An 18990-nucleotide genomic window follows, 5' to 3' on the forward strand; every position below is an offset into this window, starting at 1 on the left:
TGTACACAAAAATATTATGCTACAGTAGAAATGACATAACAGACATGCAGAAACTATTATGACGTAATAAGGCACTTACTTTGATAGAAACGCACACATCGCCAAAGTTATTATTGGTAACAAAAACAACTATGACTGTGATGCAGGCAACAGCCGGAACATGTGAACATGTGTGTGCAGGACGGGAGATGAGCAAATGTCTGCAGACTTAAACTGCACTAACAATTGTCAAGTGTTGGGGGAATTTTGTCCGGGTCAGAAATGTCAATTTTTTTTATTGGTCCACAAAAGTAAAAATGACTACTTTTATGTGAATGAATGAGGTGGAACACACCTCAATTCAAACTGTTCTTAGAAAATAAAAAACTTGCTAGAAAATAATTTGAAATGGACACAAATAAAAACAGTGCCTTGGTTTGAGGGCAGCGCGGATTAAATGTACTGTTACAATCACATTCTGGAATAGAAAGAACGTTCTAACATCACGTGCATAAAAAAAACTCACGCTGGGGCGACCGTTAAGAGACATTTGGAACTCACACATGAAAGGGTTAATTAAACTCCTGATCTATGTTCTGGTTGTTTCCTTCCTCTAATGGCCTTCTGATGGGTGGGAAAGCTGACAGAGATGTTGGTGTGTGTGAGTGTGTGCGTATGCGCATGCTCACGGTTTGACGAGTGGAGATGATTGATCACACAAGTGCTTTTTTAGATAATTGGGGAAATGTCCTCTTCTCATATATCCTGACATACTCAAATGTAAAGTACCCTCAAACGTTGCATACCAAGTGAGATGGCTGCTATATGTGTTAATTAGCATTACATCAGGTAGAATAATTTGATTAGGGAGATCTGAGAGCGAGAGGTAGTACTGATCCTTACCTTGGACTGCTATCGTCTTGGTGTCTTGCAGTATGGTGTTGGCTGAAGACACTTGGACCGTAACATTGTTCATTCCCTCGCTGGTGAAGGTGTATGAGATTCTCCCGTCTAAGCTGATCACCGGCTGGAGGAAGAGGGAACATGGACAAAATTGATGATCACACATTGATCCGTGTAGTATCTGGGATCTACATCTGTTTATATTAGTTACTGTGCTGTTACTAAGCAGTAATGTATTACGGCAGTGTTACGTTACTACACCTAATAGTAAATGCACATGCCCACTGGAATGCCGGGAACTGTAGAGCACGAGGGGTTTTGACTAAACAAAAAACTAACTGTACTCCCGTCTCCTGCCTGGTCATTTCTCCACAACACAAATATTACAAAAAGCCACAAATCCCTTCACCTAAAACCTTTAGCTAAAACCCCAGAACATGAAAGAAATCCATTTCAGATGGATATAAGACCTAGAACCTGAACCTAAGACTTAGAACCTGACATACAAATAAGATGTCTGAACAAAATACAAAATCAGAGACGGCTTCACCTCAATCATAGTCGTCTTCATTAATAGAAGAGGTCAATGTATGTAATACCATAGACATCATGTATAACCCATATATACATCAGTGGAGGCTACTGAAGGGAGGACAGCTCATAATAATGGCTGAAATGGAATGGAACTAAAATGAAAACCAGGTCTTTGATGTGTTCGATGCTGTTCAATTGGTTTCTGTTTCAGCCATGACAATAAGCCTGTCCTCTGATTTAGTTACAGTGACACCAGCCACAACTGCAGTACATGTACAGTATATGGCAAGACCCCTTTTGAATAGTGTCAGTTTACCTTTGCTAATGTTGTACAGTTGGTAATCCACATACAGTATACTGTATACTATACATAACATCAAAAGAGGATCTGTGTCTGCACCAGGACAAATCTCCAATTTACTTCACTGCTGTTCCCCAGCCACCAGAAGTAGGTGAGGGTCCTGGAGTGGATGGGCCACACCACTGCTGTTAGGTTTACTGCCTTGTTCTTGATGGCCACAAATGCAGCCAGCAGCTGGACATGTTCCACAGGACCTGATACAAACACAGAGGATGATTCAGATGTGGATGATTCAGACTCAGTAGAGGATTATTCCCTCAGTATATAATTGTAATTACATATATATATTGTTTCAGACTACCTACTTCACAATATGAAAAGCACTCACACATCGAAATATTATTTTTAGATTATTTTTTGATAAATATGAAAAGCACTGGCACATCGACATATTCATTTTACAGGTGCTTGGGAAAAAGAAATAGAAACCTTCTTAAATGAAGAATTATAGAAAAGAAGATCTCTCACACTGAGCTTGCCAGTATCACTATCATTATCACTGGGGTGGTGTGTGGGATCTTCTTCTCAGTAAGACTACTTTAGCTGAAAAGGGAAGGTGAATGAAATCTTACTCAACAATTATCATAACTGTCATAATGTTTTATAGTTTTGATGGAATTTAGTTGAAGAACAAGATTTATTCTAGACTTAAAACACGCTTTATCATGTTTTTGACGTGATACCTTATGAGTAATACTGTGGTCTGCCATGCTGAGACCGTAATGGGAGCTGGCGTGGGTGTATGTGGCATTACAGTGATCTAAGTGGTGAAGGTTCCTATAGCGGAGAGATATAACACGGTATTATTTTATTTTATTTTTATGTTACCCCCTTTTCTCCCCAATTTCGTGGTATCCAATTGTTAGTTGTTACTATCTTGTCTCAACTCCCGTACGGGCTCGGGAGAGACGAAGGTCGAAAGCCATGCATCCTCCGAAACACAACCCAACCAAGCCGCACTGCTTCTTAACACAGCACGCATCCAACCCGGGAAGCCAGCCGCATCAATGTGTCGGAGGAAACACCGTGCACCTGGCGACCTGGTTAGTGTGCATTGCGCCCGGCCCGCCACAGGAGTCGCTAGTGCGTGATGAGACAAGGATATCTCTACCGGCCAAACCCTCCCTAAACAGGACGTTGCTAGGCCAGAGTCTCTGGTGGCACAGCTAGCACTGCGATGCAGTGCCCTAGACCACTGCGCCACCTGGGAGGCCATAACACAGTATTTTAACAGTAAATCTCCGGATGACAGTGGTGTGACTCGGCTTTCTGTTGTGTACATCTCCGCCTGGGCTTCTGTTAACTCTTATCCTCTTGAACTGAGACTAATCTTTATCTTTATCCTAGCTTTCAAACGCATGCAGTGTATGTATGTGTGTGTGTGTGTGTGTGTGTGTGTGTGTGTGTTTGATGTGTGTGATATGTGTGACAGAGAGAGAAAGTGTGTGTATATATGTGTCTCTTTTAAGTCTGTGTCTCTGTGGATGTGTGTGTGTGTGTGATGTGAGTCATTTGGACAGGCTCCCTAAACTGTGCCTGTTGTAAAAATAAAAAAAATTACAATTGGATATCTGTGGCTGCATCGTGCTAAAAGCATCACCTGCACTCTCTTTCCCCTGTAAATGACCTCAAAATGTACAAAACCATGGAGAAAAAAACACTAGCATAATATATGACATAAAAAATATCAAAGTACACTGATTGAAAGTGTCGTGGTGACCAGAGACAACATTTAAATGGAACTTTCACTAATTGACAAAGCCTCCCTGTTCAAATCCAGAGACCAGGGGGAAATTAAAACACTTCTCCGCAAGGAGCTGATGAACAATTGAGAGCATCCTGTCGGCCTATAGGGCAACTGCACCGCCCACTACCACAGGGCTCTCCAGAGGATGGTGTGGTCTGCCCAATGCATCACCGGGGTCAAACTGCCTGCCCTCCAGGACACCTACACCTACAATACCCGATGTCACAGGAAGGACAAAAAGATCATCAAGAACAACAACCACCCGAGCCACTGCCTGTTCACCCCACTATCATCCAGAAGGCGACGTCAGTACAGGTGCATCAAAGCTGGGACCGAGAGACTGAAAAACATTGCTTCTATCTCAAGGCCATCAGAATGTTAAATAGCCATCACTAGCACATTAGAAGCAGCTACCCTATATACACAGAGTTGAAATCAGTGGCCACTTTAACCTATGTGTGGTCTTAAGGGTAAAAAATGACCCACCGTTATGTTTAACTTGAAATTAGATGACTTTTCCTAGAGTGACCCCAACATTAGAAAAAGTGAAACGTCACCTTTGTTCATATTTCCATGAAAGCTGTACACCACCAGGGTACAAAGATTGTTTTAGGGTCATTTTTGACCCAGCAGTTATAAAATCATTTACACACACACACACACACACACACACACACACACACACACACACACACACACACACACACAGAGACTCAGACACACACATGGTGCTAATGATTGAACTCAGAAAAAACTAACCGCATACATGACTCAAGTTCACAGACAAAATAAAAACAATTTCAGACTAAATAAAAATGTCCTAAAAGCAGTCAGAGGCTATACAGGTGCTGCAGATGACAGTCCCCCAGTCCTCTCTTTGCTGAAGCCATGAGCGCACGTTTCAGTGCCCAACAGGTCATAGATCTGATTTTTTCAGATGTCCAGGAGGAACAAGAGAACAATGATTTAGAAGAGGAGGAGGTATCTGAAGAAGTAGATGGGAAAGAATACAACACAGAGAACGATGCATCATCTTCAGATGATGAAATCCAAGCTGAAAGAGAGACATTTTTGTCAAAGAACAGCAAAATAACATGGTCCTTGTCACCATATGACAACCAGGGCAGGATGGCAGCACAAAATGTCATAACGATGACCCCAGGGCACACAAGACATGCAGTTGCCCATGCCCAGGACATCGCCTCAACATTCTACATGTTCATCACACCAGCCATTGAAAAAATCTGGACAGAACAAATTTGGAGGGTTTCCATTAACTGGAAAAGGATGGATGAGATTGAGCTGTGTGCCTACATAGAGTTACTAATCTTAAAGGGTGTGTATAGGTCCCGAGGTGAGGCTACAAGTAGTCTCTGGGATGCAGAGAGATGAATGGTGATTTTCTGTGCCACTATGCTACTGAAAGTCTTTCACAAGAATGCTACGATTTGATAACCGCGAGTCAAGACCTGCAAGAAGTGTGAGAGACAAACTGTCGGCCATAAGAGAGATCTGAGAGAAGAGGATGGAGCATCTGCCATACCTCTACAGCCCTGGGCCAGAAGAAACAGTGGATGAGCAACTGGTTCCATTCAGAAGTACATTTTTATTTTTATATCTGTAATGTAAGTGATTTTCAATGTTAAAGTTATTATGTATTGCTGTAATATCATTGGTTTATGTGATTGTTTTACATTCTCCCAACCAATTCGGCTATTTGTTAGTTTTTTTTGCATTTTGTGTAACTTTAAAAAAAACTTATTGTGTATATTATGTGGCTGCTACTTTCTCTTATGACCGAAAATAACTTCTTGACATCAGAAAAGCAATTACTCACCATGGACTGGAAGAAACTTTTTCAGTTAACTTCTCTAGGGTAGGGAGCAGCATTTGGAACTTTGGATGAAAAGCATGCCCAAATTAAACTGCCTTCTACTCAGGCCCAGAAGATAGGATATGCATAGAATTAGTAGATTTGGATAGAAAACACTCTACAGTTTCCAAAACTGTTAAATAATGTCTGTGAGTATAACAGAACTGATATATCAGGCGAAAACCCGAGGAAAATCCAACCAGGAAATACTATTATTATGAAAGGCTGTTTTTCCATTGAAAGTCTATCCACCATACAAAGACTTAGGACCCAGTTCACAGTCTCTATGGCTTCCCCTACATGTGACCAGTCTTTAGGCATTGTTTCAGGCTTTTACTCTGACAAATGAGGGAGATACAGCACTTTCAATCAGTGGCCAGTGGAAATTTCCATTCATCAGCCATGCCCCTGATCGGGAACGCACCTTTCTTGTTTCTCCTTTCCTATTGACGAAGCTTTTGTCCGGTTAAAATATTATTAATTATTTATGACAAAAACAACCGGAGGATTGATTTTTAACATCGTTTGGCATGTTTCTACTAACTTTTATTGTACTTTTTTTGGATTTACTTCTGGACTTAGTGCACGCGCCTTAAGCATTTGGATTACTGTACAAAACGCACAAAAAGGAGGTAATTGGTCATAAAGAGGGACATTATCGAAGAAAACAAACATTTATTGTCTAATATGGAGACCTGGGAGTGCCACCAGATGAAGATCATCAATGGTAAGTGATTCATTTTAATGCTATTTCTGACTTTTGTGACACTCGACTTGGCTGGAAAATGGCTATATGGGTTTCTGTGGCTAGGTGCAGACCTAACATAATCGCAAAGTGTGCTTTCACCAATGCATTTCTGACCATAATGCGCCAATGTAAATTGAGATTTTTGGATATAAATATGAACTTTATCGAACAAAACATACATGTACTGTGTAACATGAAATCCCATGAGTGCCATCTGATCAAAGGTTAGTGATTTCATTTTATCTCTATTTCTGCTTTTTGTGACTCCTTTCTTTGGCTAGAAAAATGGCTGTATGGTTTTCTGTGACTAGCTGCTGACCTAACATAATCGCATGGTGTACTTTCGCAGTAAATCCTTTTTGAAAACGGACACGGTGGTTGGATTTACAAGAATTGTATCTTGAAAATGGTGGATAATACTTGTATGTTTGAGGAATTGGAATTATGGGATTTCTGTTGTTTTGAATTTGGTGCCCTGCAATTTCACCGGCTGTTGTCGAGGTGGGACGCTAACCTCTTGTACCAGAGAGGTTAAATGCAGCATTTCTACATTGTGAATAGAGAGAACCCAGATATTCATGATGAATGACAGGTTGTTTTTTCATGCAAAATTAAGCTGCTTTATTTTAGTTGTATTTTAGTTGTTCAGTGAAGGCGGGTCATTTTTTACCCTTTTTACCCTTGTTTTTGAAAGAAAGCAAATTTTTTATCGATTAAAATAACATCAAATTGATTAGAAATACAGTCTAGACATTGTTAATGTTGTGAATTACTATTGTCTCGCAAAACACCAGTCTCAATTTCAACGGTGAAGAGGCGACTCCGGGATGCTGGCATTCTAGGCAGAGTTCTTCTGTCCAGTGTCAGTGTTCTTTTGCCCATCTTAATCTTTTATTTTTATACTATTTAATGAAGCTGCCAGTTGGAGAGTTGTGAGGCGTCTGTTTCTCAAACTAGACACTAATTGTTCTCTTGCTCAGTTGTGCATCAGGGCCTCCCACTCCTCTTTCTATTCTGGTTAGTGCCAGTTTGCGCTATTCTGTGAAGGGAGTAGTACACAGCATTGTACGAGATCTTCAGTTTCTTCGTAATTTCTCTTATGGAATAGCCTTCATTTCTCAGAATAAGAATAGACTGGCGAGTTTCCGAAGGAAGTCCTTGTTTCTGGCCATTTTGAGCCTGTAATCGAACCCACAAATGCTGATGCTCCAGATTCTCAACCAGTCTAAAGAAGGCCAGTTGTATTGCTTCTTTAATCAGAACAACAGTTTCCAGCTGTGCTAACATAATTGTAAAAGGGTTTTCTAATGATCAATTAGCCTTTTAAATGATCAACTTGGAATAGCTAACACAACGTGCCATTGGAACGCAGGAGTGATGGTTGCTGATAATGGGCCTCTGTACGCCTTTGTAGATTTTCCATAAAAAATCTGCTGTTTCTAGCTACAATAGTCATTTACAACATGTCTACACTGTATTTCTGATGAACTTGATGTTATTTTAATCAACAAAAAAAAATTTTTTCTTTCTAAAACAAGGACATTTCTAAGTGACCCAAAACTTTTGAATGGTAGTGCATATACTATATTCTATTCTACTGTATCTTATTCTATGCCGCTTTGACATTGCTCGCCCAAATATTTATATATTCTTAATTCCATTCCTTTACTTTAGATTTGCGTGCATTGTGTGTTTGCATTGTGTGATTGCATCATATTCTGCCCCACCGTGAGAGCAGTGTGTTTGCCTGTTACTGCTAATGAGGTGTGTGTGTGTCTCTCTCTCGCTCTCTCTCTGTGTGTGAGAGGGAGCTAATGTGTGTGTTAGACACTCCCTGCTCTGCCTCTACAGTATCTGCAGCAGTTGTCAGTTGCTCCAGCTGCTGCTGCGACCAAACCCTCCCACTTATCCCTCCCATACCCTGCAAGCAAGCACAACTAACTCCCAGCCTCCCTGCAGCACATTGTAACGCAATGCAATTGGGATCTTTATTTGCAACAATGCATTAGCACAACGGGGCTCCAGTCCCGAAACAAACACAACAATAACAAAAGGCAAAAACGATTTCTCTCTCTCGGTCTCTCTCTCTGTCTCGCTCCTTATTCGCTATCTGTTTTGCTTCTTTTCAAGCGCAGCAGAGTGTGAAAGCACAGGAGGGTTGGCTGTGTATGGGGGAAGGCTACTGGGGGTATATTTCACACCATTATACCCAGAAAATGTAAAACTATGAATAAGCCGAATAAAGAAAGGCAGAATAAATTGGAAGAAAAGGGATTACAGTGATAGCTACTGTGTGGAACTGTACTGGCTCACAAGCCTTTGCCAAAATGGCACTTGGAATAGCACTTAGGTCTTCGGTGGCGTCGATGTCACTCAGGCTTTTGTTGGTATCCGTTGTTCACACTCTCTGGACACTTCTAGTTCTCTATTGAGGTGCCCTGGGATCGCTAGCTAATCTGCATGAGACTGATGATGGCCTACTGGCTAAATGTCAAGCTTTGTGTCCGTGGCTCCGTGTGTGACTCAGAGGGCCTCAAAATCCAAAATGCATAATAGGGTAAGCATCATGGTCTGGACAGCAGTGCTGGTTGACAATGAGGGTTTCTGTTAGTTCAGGTGCAGACACAGTAGGAATGTGTAATGTACTCTTGTTCAGGTGAATGTCAACACACAAAGGATGGTATAAATGGTGTGATGTCAGTGCTGTTGTGATGATGGTGTGTCATACCTGGGTTCAAATAGTTTTTACATTCTTTAAAATGCTTTGAGTGTTTGATTGAGCCTGCCTGGAGAGCTTGATGGACTGATTTGCACTTTTTGGGACTATTCCATTGGTTCTGATTGGTGTACACATGACATACTATAAGGCAGCTAATGCACAGTAAATCTGGTTGGAGTACACATGACATGCTATAAGGTAGCTAATGTACAGTAAATCTGGTTGGAGTACACATGACATACTATAAGGCAGCTAATGCACAGTAAATCTGGTTGGTGTACACATGACATACTATAAGGCAGCTAATGTACAGTAAATCTGGTTGGTGTACACATGACATACTATAAGGCAGCTAATGCACAGTAAATCTGGTTGGAGTACACATGACATACTATAAGGCAGCTAATGCACAGTAAATCTGGTTGGTGTACACATGACATGCTATAAGGTAGCTAATGTACAGTAAATCTGGTTGGTGTACACATGACATGCTATAAGGTAGCTAATGTACAGTAAATCTGGTTGGTGTACACATGACATGCTATAAGGTCACTTTGATAATGAAAACTTGACGTGTGACACTGCAGATCCCATCCCTCTCTTAAAACATCAAACTTTCTTCCACCTCCCTCTCTCCTTTCTTTTCGTTTTGTGAACACATCAAATATTTAGGTCCATTTGCTCTCCCCAAGAAATACTGCCATCTCGGGCTTTATGAATATAAATTAAAGTCTGAATTCAATGGGACCGAAGGATTTTCCGAAATGCATGAGACCCAATGCCATGAAGAGTCTTCACCTCCATTAGTCTCCTGTGATAGTTGCTTTGAATTATTTTGGGACTGAAATTATTAGAAGATACATTTCACAAACTTGTCTTAATGAAATAAATGCATCTTCATTTCCTCAACTCATCACACTGTAATATGACAGCTGGGCCCGGGAGAGACCTCGTGGGAGAGACACTTCTTATCTGCAATGCAGGGGGAACGCACCACCGCACTGAGCAGAGCACCTCCGCACCTCTTCCACCTGAATTTAATGTGAGATGGTTGAACAGTGTCTAGGGAGAGATGGGAGCGAGGCAAGGCCCTGGCCCTAGAGGGAGGCTACTCTGAGTCTCACTCTATAACAGGGTCTCCAGGGGTGCCTCTCTCTCTTAGGTCTTTATCTCTTACTCTGTCTCTCAGCTCGGGGCCTGTAGCTGTGTGTAGGTGATGGCGTCTTGCAACCTTTCAGGAGTTGGTGTATATGGGATGACATAACAGTGAAATCGTTTCAGGCGTATGCCTGGAGAAACATCCATGCCGAACATAGGAAACATCCATATTTTACTCAGTAACAGGCCTACTGAGCACATTGTTTTACATTCCATGGCTTAAGGTAAAAATCAATTCTACTCATAACAGTAATGTATACAAAAGGCGTCTATTTGTGCTCTTAGGCCCAGAATAATGATATACAAAAAGGAAGCCATTTTGGCTTTTGGCCCAGCCCTACCTCATCCAGATGCACTAGGAAGGTGACGTTGGTGAGCAGGTCGGCAGTAAGCTTGCCCTCTCTGGTGGAGAAAGAAAGGCCTTTTGGAGCCCTGTTGGGACACATCTGCTTCCTGGGTGTGTACATGTCCTTGACTCCCTTGGTGCAGTTGTTGGACACCACTTTTCGGTACCTTAAGAAGATGCCATATGAATGAGTTAGTACATGTTCAGTATGGTTTACTGAGGTTATGGCTTCATGACACTACTAGTTAACAAGGCTAAGGTATTGCTCACGTCAACTTGAAAGTGTTTTAACCTCAAAGTGATTGTGGAAGTGACAGAGCTAGTGAACAAGACTTGCTATTCTTTGACTAAACATAAAAATGCTTAGTAACTACTTAACAAAATATTACGTTTAACCCTGAAAGTTAATGTCTGACACAAGACATACAGTAGTTGTCGGTAAACATTGACAAAACTCCAAAATGCTTACTAACTCCTAGACAAAACTTGACTTTTAAGCTTGGGGAGGCGGATTGAAGGATGAACCTAAATGAAGGATGAACCGTTCTCCTCAGACTTCCACCGTCCTGAGGCGTCCTAATCTGTGTCCTAGGACTCCTGACAGTGCTTTGAGGCTCTCAGTAGTACACTATGTCACTCAGTATAGATCTACTGTCTGGTGAATGACTCAGGCCTAAATAGACAATATCACTATTCACACTAGGAGCTGTGCCAGAGTGTGTGACACCCTGACAGTGTTTCATTACAGTGGGAAGATGAAGAAGCATTGGCCAACCTATACAGAGAGACACTGTAGCCACTGTAAGTTTTAATGTGTGTTTGTACTTCTCTTTTGAAATGTGTGATACATATTCAGGATTTTTATCATGGACCATGTTATGACTAACATAATGCTATACAAAATGAAACAGAAAAATATTTTACCTTTCATTGAGCAGAAATATACAGAAGGGTTGCCTTCAATTAGAATAGACAACTTAGAAACTTTGTCCCTATGTGCAACTCACCCTGTGCTGATGAGGTACTTCTGTCCTTGGCTGCAGCTCCTTGATACAACAGCTGGGTTGAACCAGAACGCTGGTAGACAGTTCCCTTCTCTACGCCGTTCATAACCATAATCACTATAACAAATCACATACAGAATGTGATCAATATCAACACTTTACCTCTACCTACTGTATATGTACATATCTACCTCAATTACCTCATACATCTGCAGGTCAACTCGGTACTGGAACCCGTGTATATAGCCAAGAAATCATTACTTGGAAAGAGCCTGTAATTAAGCATTTCACTGTTAGTCTACACCTGCTGTTTACGACGCATGTAATAAATACGATTTGATAGGATTTTGAGCCAAAGGATGTACAGTATTACTGTGTTATAGGTTGCAGCTTCTCTTTCCTATCCCTCAGCACAATACATATAATAGATATTTATTGCATTGCAACACATCATTATTATATATTGATTGGGCTGCGGTTGACAAAAGCTCCAGATCAGCAGAGGTAGGAAGACTGAGCCTTGGGGGACTCCATGTCAACACAGGCAGCCAGGTCAGGGATGGCTGACTTCCACCGGGGGACGTTAACTTCCTCCCAATCACAAAGTAATTTACATCTGGGCAAAGCAGGTTAGGCAAGTGCCCATTATAATAATGACGCTGTCAATGATTTATCAATGAATTACCTAGCCTGAAAAACAGGACGCAACAAAGCCTGAGATCCCTCTAGGACTCACTATGGCCTGGTCTGGCCTCAGTGTGATTAGGAACCTCCCCCAATTTACTGACAGGCTGTCAAATGAAGTTATGGTGTTTTGGTTGGTCGGGATAATAGTTATAAGGGACCAAGTGAGTCCAATGAGGGTACAGTGTCCAGTTAAGGACATTACAGCACCACTGAATCACAGCTTTGGTAATGTATTGATTCAATTTCTTTCCATTAAGTCAAACAAATGTATGGTGTCCAGCTTAGTACATTATAGTTGTGCAGACTCCTAGGTTGTTTAAGTTACATATTAATACTAATCTCTCTTCACTTATTATCAATATAATATATCAAGTGTTATATACAGTGGGGCAAAAAAGTTTTTAGTCAGCCACCAATTGTGTAAGTTCTCCCACTTAAAAAGATGAGAGGCATGTCATTTTCATCATAGGTACACTTCAACTGTGACAGACGAAATGAGAAAAAAAAAATCCAGAAAATCGCATTGTAGGATTTTTAATGAATTTATTTGCAAATTATGGTGGAAAATAAGTATGTGAGTTTTTGCGTTGCTGGGATGGTGTATGTAAAACTAGGTTACTGCATTACAGACTGCAATGGATAGGCGCTCCCAATCATGAGCCCCGGCCTGTCCTGCTCTTGCTGATGTAAACCTCTTTGTGCTGCCTAACAAATGACTGTGCAGTGTACGATGGCACTTTGCGTGGTGAGTCAAAGGCTTCTTCCAGACTTTATATTTGTCCAAAAAAGTACAGTGCCTTGCGAAAGTATTCGGCCCCCTTGAACTTTGCGACCTTTTGCCACATTTCAGGCTTCAAACATAAAGATATAAAACTGTATTTTTTTGTGAAGAATCAACAACAAGTGGGACACAATCATGAAGTGGAACGACATTTATTGGATATTTCAAACTTTTTTAACAAATCAAAAACTGAAAAATTGGGCGTGCAAAATTATTCAGCCCCCTTAAGTTAATACTTTGTAGCGCCACCTTTGCTGCGATTACAGCTGTAAGTTGCTTGGGGTATGTCTCTATCAGTTTTGCACATCAAGAGACTGAAATTTCTTCCCATTCCTCCTTGCAAAACAGCTCGAGCTCAGTGAGGTTGGATGGAGAGCATTTGTGAACAGCAGGTTTCAGTTCTTTCCACAGATTCTCGATTTGATTCAGGTCTGGACTTTGACTTGGCCATTCTAACACCTGGATATGTTTATTTTTGAACCATTCCATTGTAGATTTTGCTTTATGTTTTGGATCATTGTCTTGTTGAAAGACAAATCTCCGTCCCAGTCTCAGGTCTTTTGCAGACTCCATCAGGTTTTCTTCCAGAATGGTCCTGTATTTGGCTCCATCCATCTTCCCATCAATTTTAACCATCTTCCCTGTCCCTGCTGAAGAAAAGCAGGCCCAAACAATGATGCTGCCACCACCATGTTTGACAGTGGGGATGGTGTGTTCAGGGTGATGAGCTGTGTTGCTTTTACGCCAAACATAACGTTTTGCATTGTTGCCAAAAAGTTCAATTTTGGTTTCATCTGACCAGAGCACCTTCTTCCACATGTTTGGTGTGTCTCCCAGGTGGCTTGTGGCAAACTTTAAACAACACTTTTTATGGATATCTTTAAGAAATGGCTTTCTTCTTGCCACTCTTCCATAAAGGCCAGATTTGTGCAATATACGACTGATTGTTGTCCTATGGACAGAGTCTCCCACCTCAGCTGTAGATCTCTGCAGTTCATCCAGAGTGATCATGGGCCTCTTGGCTGCATCTCTGATCAGTCTTCTCCTTGTATGAGCTGAAAATTTAGAGGGACGGCCAGGTCTTGGTAGATTTGCAGTGGTCTGATACTCCTTCCATTTCAATATTATCGCTTGCACAGTGCTCCTTGGGATGTTTAAAGCTTGGGAAATCTTTTTGTATCCAAATCCGGCTTTAAACTTCTTCACAACAGTATCTCGGACCTGCCTGGTGTGTTCCTTGTTCTTCATGATGCTCTCTGCGCTTTTAACGGACCTCTGAGACTATCACAGTGCAGGTGCATTTATACGGAGACTTGATTACACACAGGTGGATTGTATTTATCATCATTGGATCATTCAGAGAACCTCACTGAACTTCTGGAGAGAGTTTGCTGCACTGAAAGTAAAGGGGCTGAATAATTTTGCACGCCCAATTTTTCAGTTTTTGATTTGTTAAAAAAGTTTGAAATATCCAATAAATGTCGTTCCACTTCATGATTGTGTCCCACTTGTTGTTGATTTTTCACAAAAAATACAGTTTTATATCTTTATGTTTGAAGCCTGAAATGTGGCAAAAGGTCGCAAAGTTCAAGGGGGCCGAATAATTTCGCAAGGCACTGTATCTAATCGCGAGGACTAGGCCTACTGATGTCCTGTTCAGTTTGAGAAGGAGAGAACAAAGATGAAATGGAAGACCGAACGTGAGTTTGCTACTGATATAATTGAAGCTGTTTATCAGATTTATTGACCTCACAATAAGCCATATTCAAGTAATTTACATAACCTACATTTCTATGAAGCAGCAGCAGTTTAATTTGACTTTAGGCTACTAACATCAAGAGGACTTTGTGTTGGAGCCTTTTTCTTCCTATTCAAGAAATAAGAAGTAGACCTACCTGTTTGACAGATGAAATTATAGTCTACTGTTCACAGACTGTCAGCCATTTCCTTCAGTCACCATGCACTCCTTAAATATATCAGAGTCCGTGAAGAGCTAGTAATGAGGAATCGGCCCAGAAGCAGCCCTCTTCCGGGGTCCGGAAGTGATTGAATCAGCCCGGAATCGGGTGTCTGACTCGGCCTGGAATCAAAATGAATGACTGCCCAGACGGGCCGTTTCCGTCTCCTGGATTTCAGCCGACTTTGCCGGCATCTTACCAGAATCCCCCAGAAACGTCCCGATGCAAATTTCAATAAATGTACACAAAATTACCCAATCTACTAATGTTAGATATTACGATTATACATACAAATTATACACACCCACATTTTTTTGGACAAATTTATTTATTATTTAAAAAAATAATTGCCCACTTTTCGTCATATCGAACCCAGCTAGCAATGAGGAATCGGCCCAGAAGCAGCCCTCTTCCGGGGGGCCGGATTGAATCGGCCCGGGAATCAGGTGTCGGACATAGCCCGGAATCAAAATGAATGACTGTCCAGAATCGGCCCAAGCACCTCGGGCTGTTTCCGTCTACCGGAATTCAGCTGACTTTGCCGGCATCTTACCAGAATCCCCAAAAGAAGTGGCCCAATGCATATTTTAAATAAATGTCCACAAAAGTACCTGATATAGTAAAATGTGACTATTATACATGTTATGCATACGAATTATACCTATCCACTCCAGAAACAATTATGTCGGAGGAAACACCTGGTGACAGTGTCACCATGCACATGCCTGGTCCGCCACAGGAGTCACTAAAGCGAGGTAGGACATGGACATCCCAGCCGTCCAAACCATCCCCTAACTCGGAAGGCGCTGGGCCAATTATGCGTCGCCTCATGAGTCTCCCGGTCACCGCCAACAGGGGTATCGAACTAGCATCTGTAGCAATGCAGTTTGTACTGCGATGCAGTGTCTTAAACCGCTGCGCCACTGGGGAGGCTCCATCCACAAACTAGTTAATGCTTATCAGTGCCTTGCACAAAGTATCAAAGTACTAAAATACTACTTAAACAGGACTCTTGAAGAATTACATTTAAATGTTTATTACATTTCTTGATCATAGAAACAATGAGAAAAATAAATAAATAATGAAGTGTTAATTATATGAAGCAGCCCGTGTTATCACCTGCCAGAGAGTAGCCACAATTGGTCCGAGGCCCAAATAATACATTTGGGTCAGATAACTCACACCGGAATCGGCCCAAGCTCTATCCCCGCAGCCCAGCCATAAGTAATACTGCCGAAGGTGGCACAGACTCGGGCCACATGACGTCGGCCGAGTCTGACTCTCAGCCAAGTGCCCCAACTCTCAGACGGAATCGGCCCAGATCCACTGTGCTAGCTGGGTGGTGTATTAAGTGAAAACCAGAACTTGAATTGAGGGGGTATAAGAGGGTATTATGGCTTTTGTTTAAAAAAAAGGCCTAACCCCTTGTTAGCTTGTTATTTTGGGGAAAACATTTATGGACCTGATTCTATAAAGTGATCTATTATGACGCCTTAGTCCACAATGCTTTATGCTAGAAACAAGCTCTGAAATGCCAGTTGAAGACATAACTCCCATGCATATGGGATATCTTTGGTTTGTCTGTATGATATTCAGAGGCTGTGCTAGAACCTTCTATAGCCGAGGAGACAAAAAAATGTACTTTGTAATGTGTGATTCTGTCACTATCAATTGACGTTCAACATTTCAACAGGTTATTAAACAACATAATAACTCTAAATCAGTCAGGAGTAAGCCAGGTAGCCTAAGAAGGAACAAAAATGTATTGTTATAGTATTATTATTTCCAGGCTATAGTAAGAAATCAACTGTGAAACATTTGTGACGTGCTACAGGCTGGCAGGAGCGATCAGCATTTCAACAACATGCCTATACATTTCGTATTTAGGCTGTATAAAATTATGACATTTTTTTGTAGTTAGAATTAAATAAAAACACGAGTTTGGCCAGTCTTTGGTTTGAGGATCATGCTGTGAGCTATGCATGCCTAGTTTGTTCTTTTGGTCTAGAGGATGCTCTTACGTTCCCATGCCCAGTCAACATAAATCTATTTTGCAACAATAATAAAATAAAATAGAAAATTATATTTTCCCAAATGAAAAAAGTGCATGTACTGTAGACCTAAGTGATGATATAGGGCTGATGTGTTAAAAACTTCTTCGGGATAGGGGCAGCATTTTCACTTTGGGATAAATAGCGTGCCCAAATTCAACTTCCTGCTATCTATCCCCAGAATATAAGATATGCATATTATTAGTAGATTTAGATAAAAAAAACTCTGACGTTTCTGAAACTGTTTGAATCATATCTGTGAGTATAACAGAACGTATGTAGCAGGCAAAACCCCGAGGACAAACCATTCAGATTTTGTTTTTGAGGTCACTGTCTATTCAATGATATTTCATTGGGAAACCAGATTTCTGACGGACTTGTTTGCAGTTCCTACCGCTTTCACTGGATGTCACCAGTCTTTAGAAATTGGTTGAGGTTATTCCTTTGTGTAATGAAGAAGTACGGCCATCTTGAATGAATGTCACGTTATGTGTACTGTTTGAGAGAGGTGCATGATTCGAAAAGTAGCGTCAGTTTTTTGTTTTTTGTCTTCCTGTATTGAACACAGTCCCGTCTTCAATTTGATTGATTATTAATGTTTAAAAATATCTAAAGTTGTATTACAAAAGTAGTTTGAAATGTTTTGGCAAAGTGTACAGGTAACTTTTGAGATATTTTGTAGTGACGTTGCGCAAATTGGAAGCTGTGTTTTTCTGGATCAAACACGCCAAATAAATGGATATTTTGGATATATATCGGCGGAATTAATCGAACAAAAGGACCATTTGTGATGTTTATGGGACATATTGGAGTGCCAACAAAAGAAGCTCGTCAAAGGTAAGGCATGATTTATATTTTATTTCTGCGTTTTTTGTCACGCCTGCAGGGTTGAAATATGCTATTCTCTCTGTTTACTGTTGTGCTATCATCAGATAATAGCATCTTATGCTTTCACCGAAAAGCCTTTTTGAAATCTGACATGTTGGCTGGATTCACAACGAGTGTAGCTTTAATTTGGTATCTTACATGTGTGATTTAATGAAAGTTGGATTTTTATAGTATTTTATTTACATTTTGCACTCTGCATTTTCCCTGGCTATTGGCCAAGTGGGACGCAAGCACCCCGCCTATCCCAGAGAGGTTTTAACAAATGGCAAATTAATTGATGATCAGATATTTCAGTTGTAACTGGTTCTGTTGCACAGATTTTTTACAGTTGATAGGCAACTTTCGCATTGTTCCAAACGTAGACTATCCTCTTTTTTAACAATATCCTTGTATAGATTCATGCAGTGTTTTTATTACAATGGATATCTTTTCACCCCTACCCTTGTCCACAATGGTCTGTGAATCCACAACCTTCTGGCTACTTTGTCATGTAAAGCTTACAAAACGAAGAACAGTTTCTAAAACTGCTCTGTTCTGTCCGAGAAGTGAGGTTAAATAGACTTCATGTTTGAATTATTATTTTGTGGGTGGGAGGCACAGTAAAAATATATTTTTTCTGAAGGGAGGGCCATCCATTTTAATTTCATAGAGGTCTGCTTTTCTCCAGGTATCACTCATTATTAATAATAAAGTTTAGTCCCTAACTACCATGTAAATACATTGGTATTAGGTCATCGGGACACGTATTGATGAATCGGACTGACTTCCTTTTGAAGAGGTCTTAAAACCTGTTATGGCTGCAATCCCGATACCGGGATCGATATGACCACTACTAGTGAAAATAGAGGGCGGTAAAATTCAAACCACAGAAATCTCATAATTACAATTCCTAAAACATACGTGTCTTATATCAATTTAAATCTATTTTCGTTGTTAATCCCACCAAAGTGTCCAATTTCAAATAGTCTTTTCAGCGAAAGCACTACAAACGATTGTTAGGTCTCCACCAAACCACAATAAGCACAGCCATTTTCCAGCAAAATATAGCCTTAAATTAATCACTAACCTTGAATTATCTTCATCAGATGACACTCATAGGACTTCATGTTACACAATACATGCATGTTTTATTTGATAAAGTTCATACTTATTTATAAAAAATCAGAGTTTACATTGGCGCGTTAGATTCACTAGTTCCAAAAACATCAAGTGATTTTGCATAGCCACATCATTCAACAGAAATACTCATCATA

The 18990-nt window shown here is 40.7% G+C and overlaps 1 protein-coding gene across 1 annotated transcript in view; it reads right to left on the reverse strand.

The window, feature by feature from the left end:
• Nucleotides 1-372: 372 nt before the first annotated feature.
• LOC112233718 (VPS10 domain-containing receptor SorCS1-like) overlaps nucleotides 373-18990 on the reverse strand; it is a 104777-nt gene continuing 86159 nt past the window's right edge. The window contains exons 10-13 of the mRNA XM_042310655.1: nucleotides 11376-11528; nucleotides 10364-10535; nucleotides 1838-2014; nucleotides 373-1006 (exon numbers count right to left, since the gene is read on the reverse strand). Of these exons, the coding sequence (XP_042166589.1) occupies nucleotides 665-1006; nucleotides 1838-2014; nucleotides 10364-10535; nucleotides 11376-11528 (844 nt within the window). The 3' untranslated portion in view covers nucleotides 373-664. The remainder of the gene's footprint in view (nucleotides 1007-1837; nucleotides 2015-10363; nucleotides 10536-11375; nucleotides 11529-18990) is intronic.

This window comes from Oncorhynchus tshawytscha, linkage group LG32 (genome assembly GCF_018296145.1).
Source record: "Oncorhynchus tshawytscha isolate Ot180627B linkage group LG32, Otsh_v2.0, whole genome shotgun sequence".
Classification (NCBI taxonomy): domain Eukaryota; kingdom Metazoa; phylum Chordata; class Actinopteri; order Salmoniformes; family Salmonidae; genus Oncorhynchus; species Oncorhynchus tshawytscha.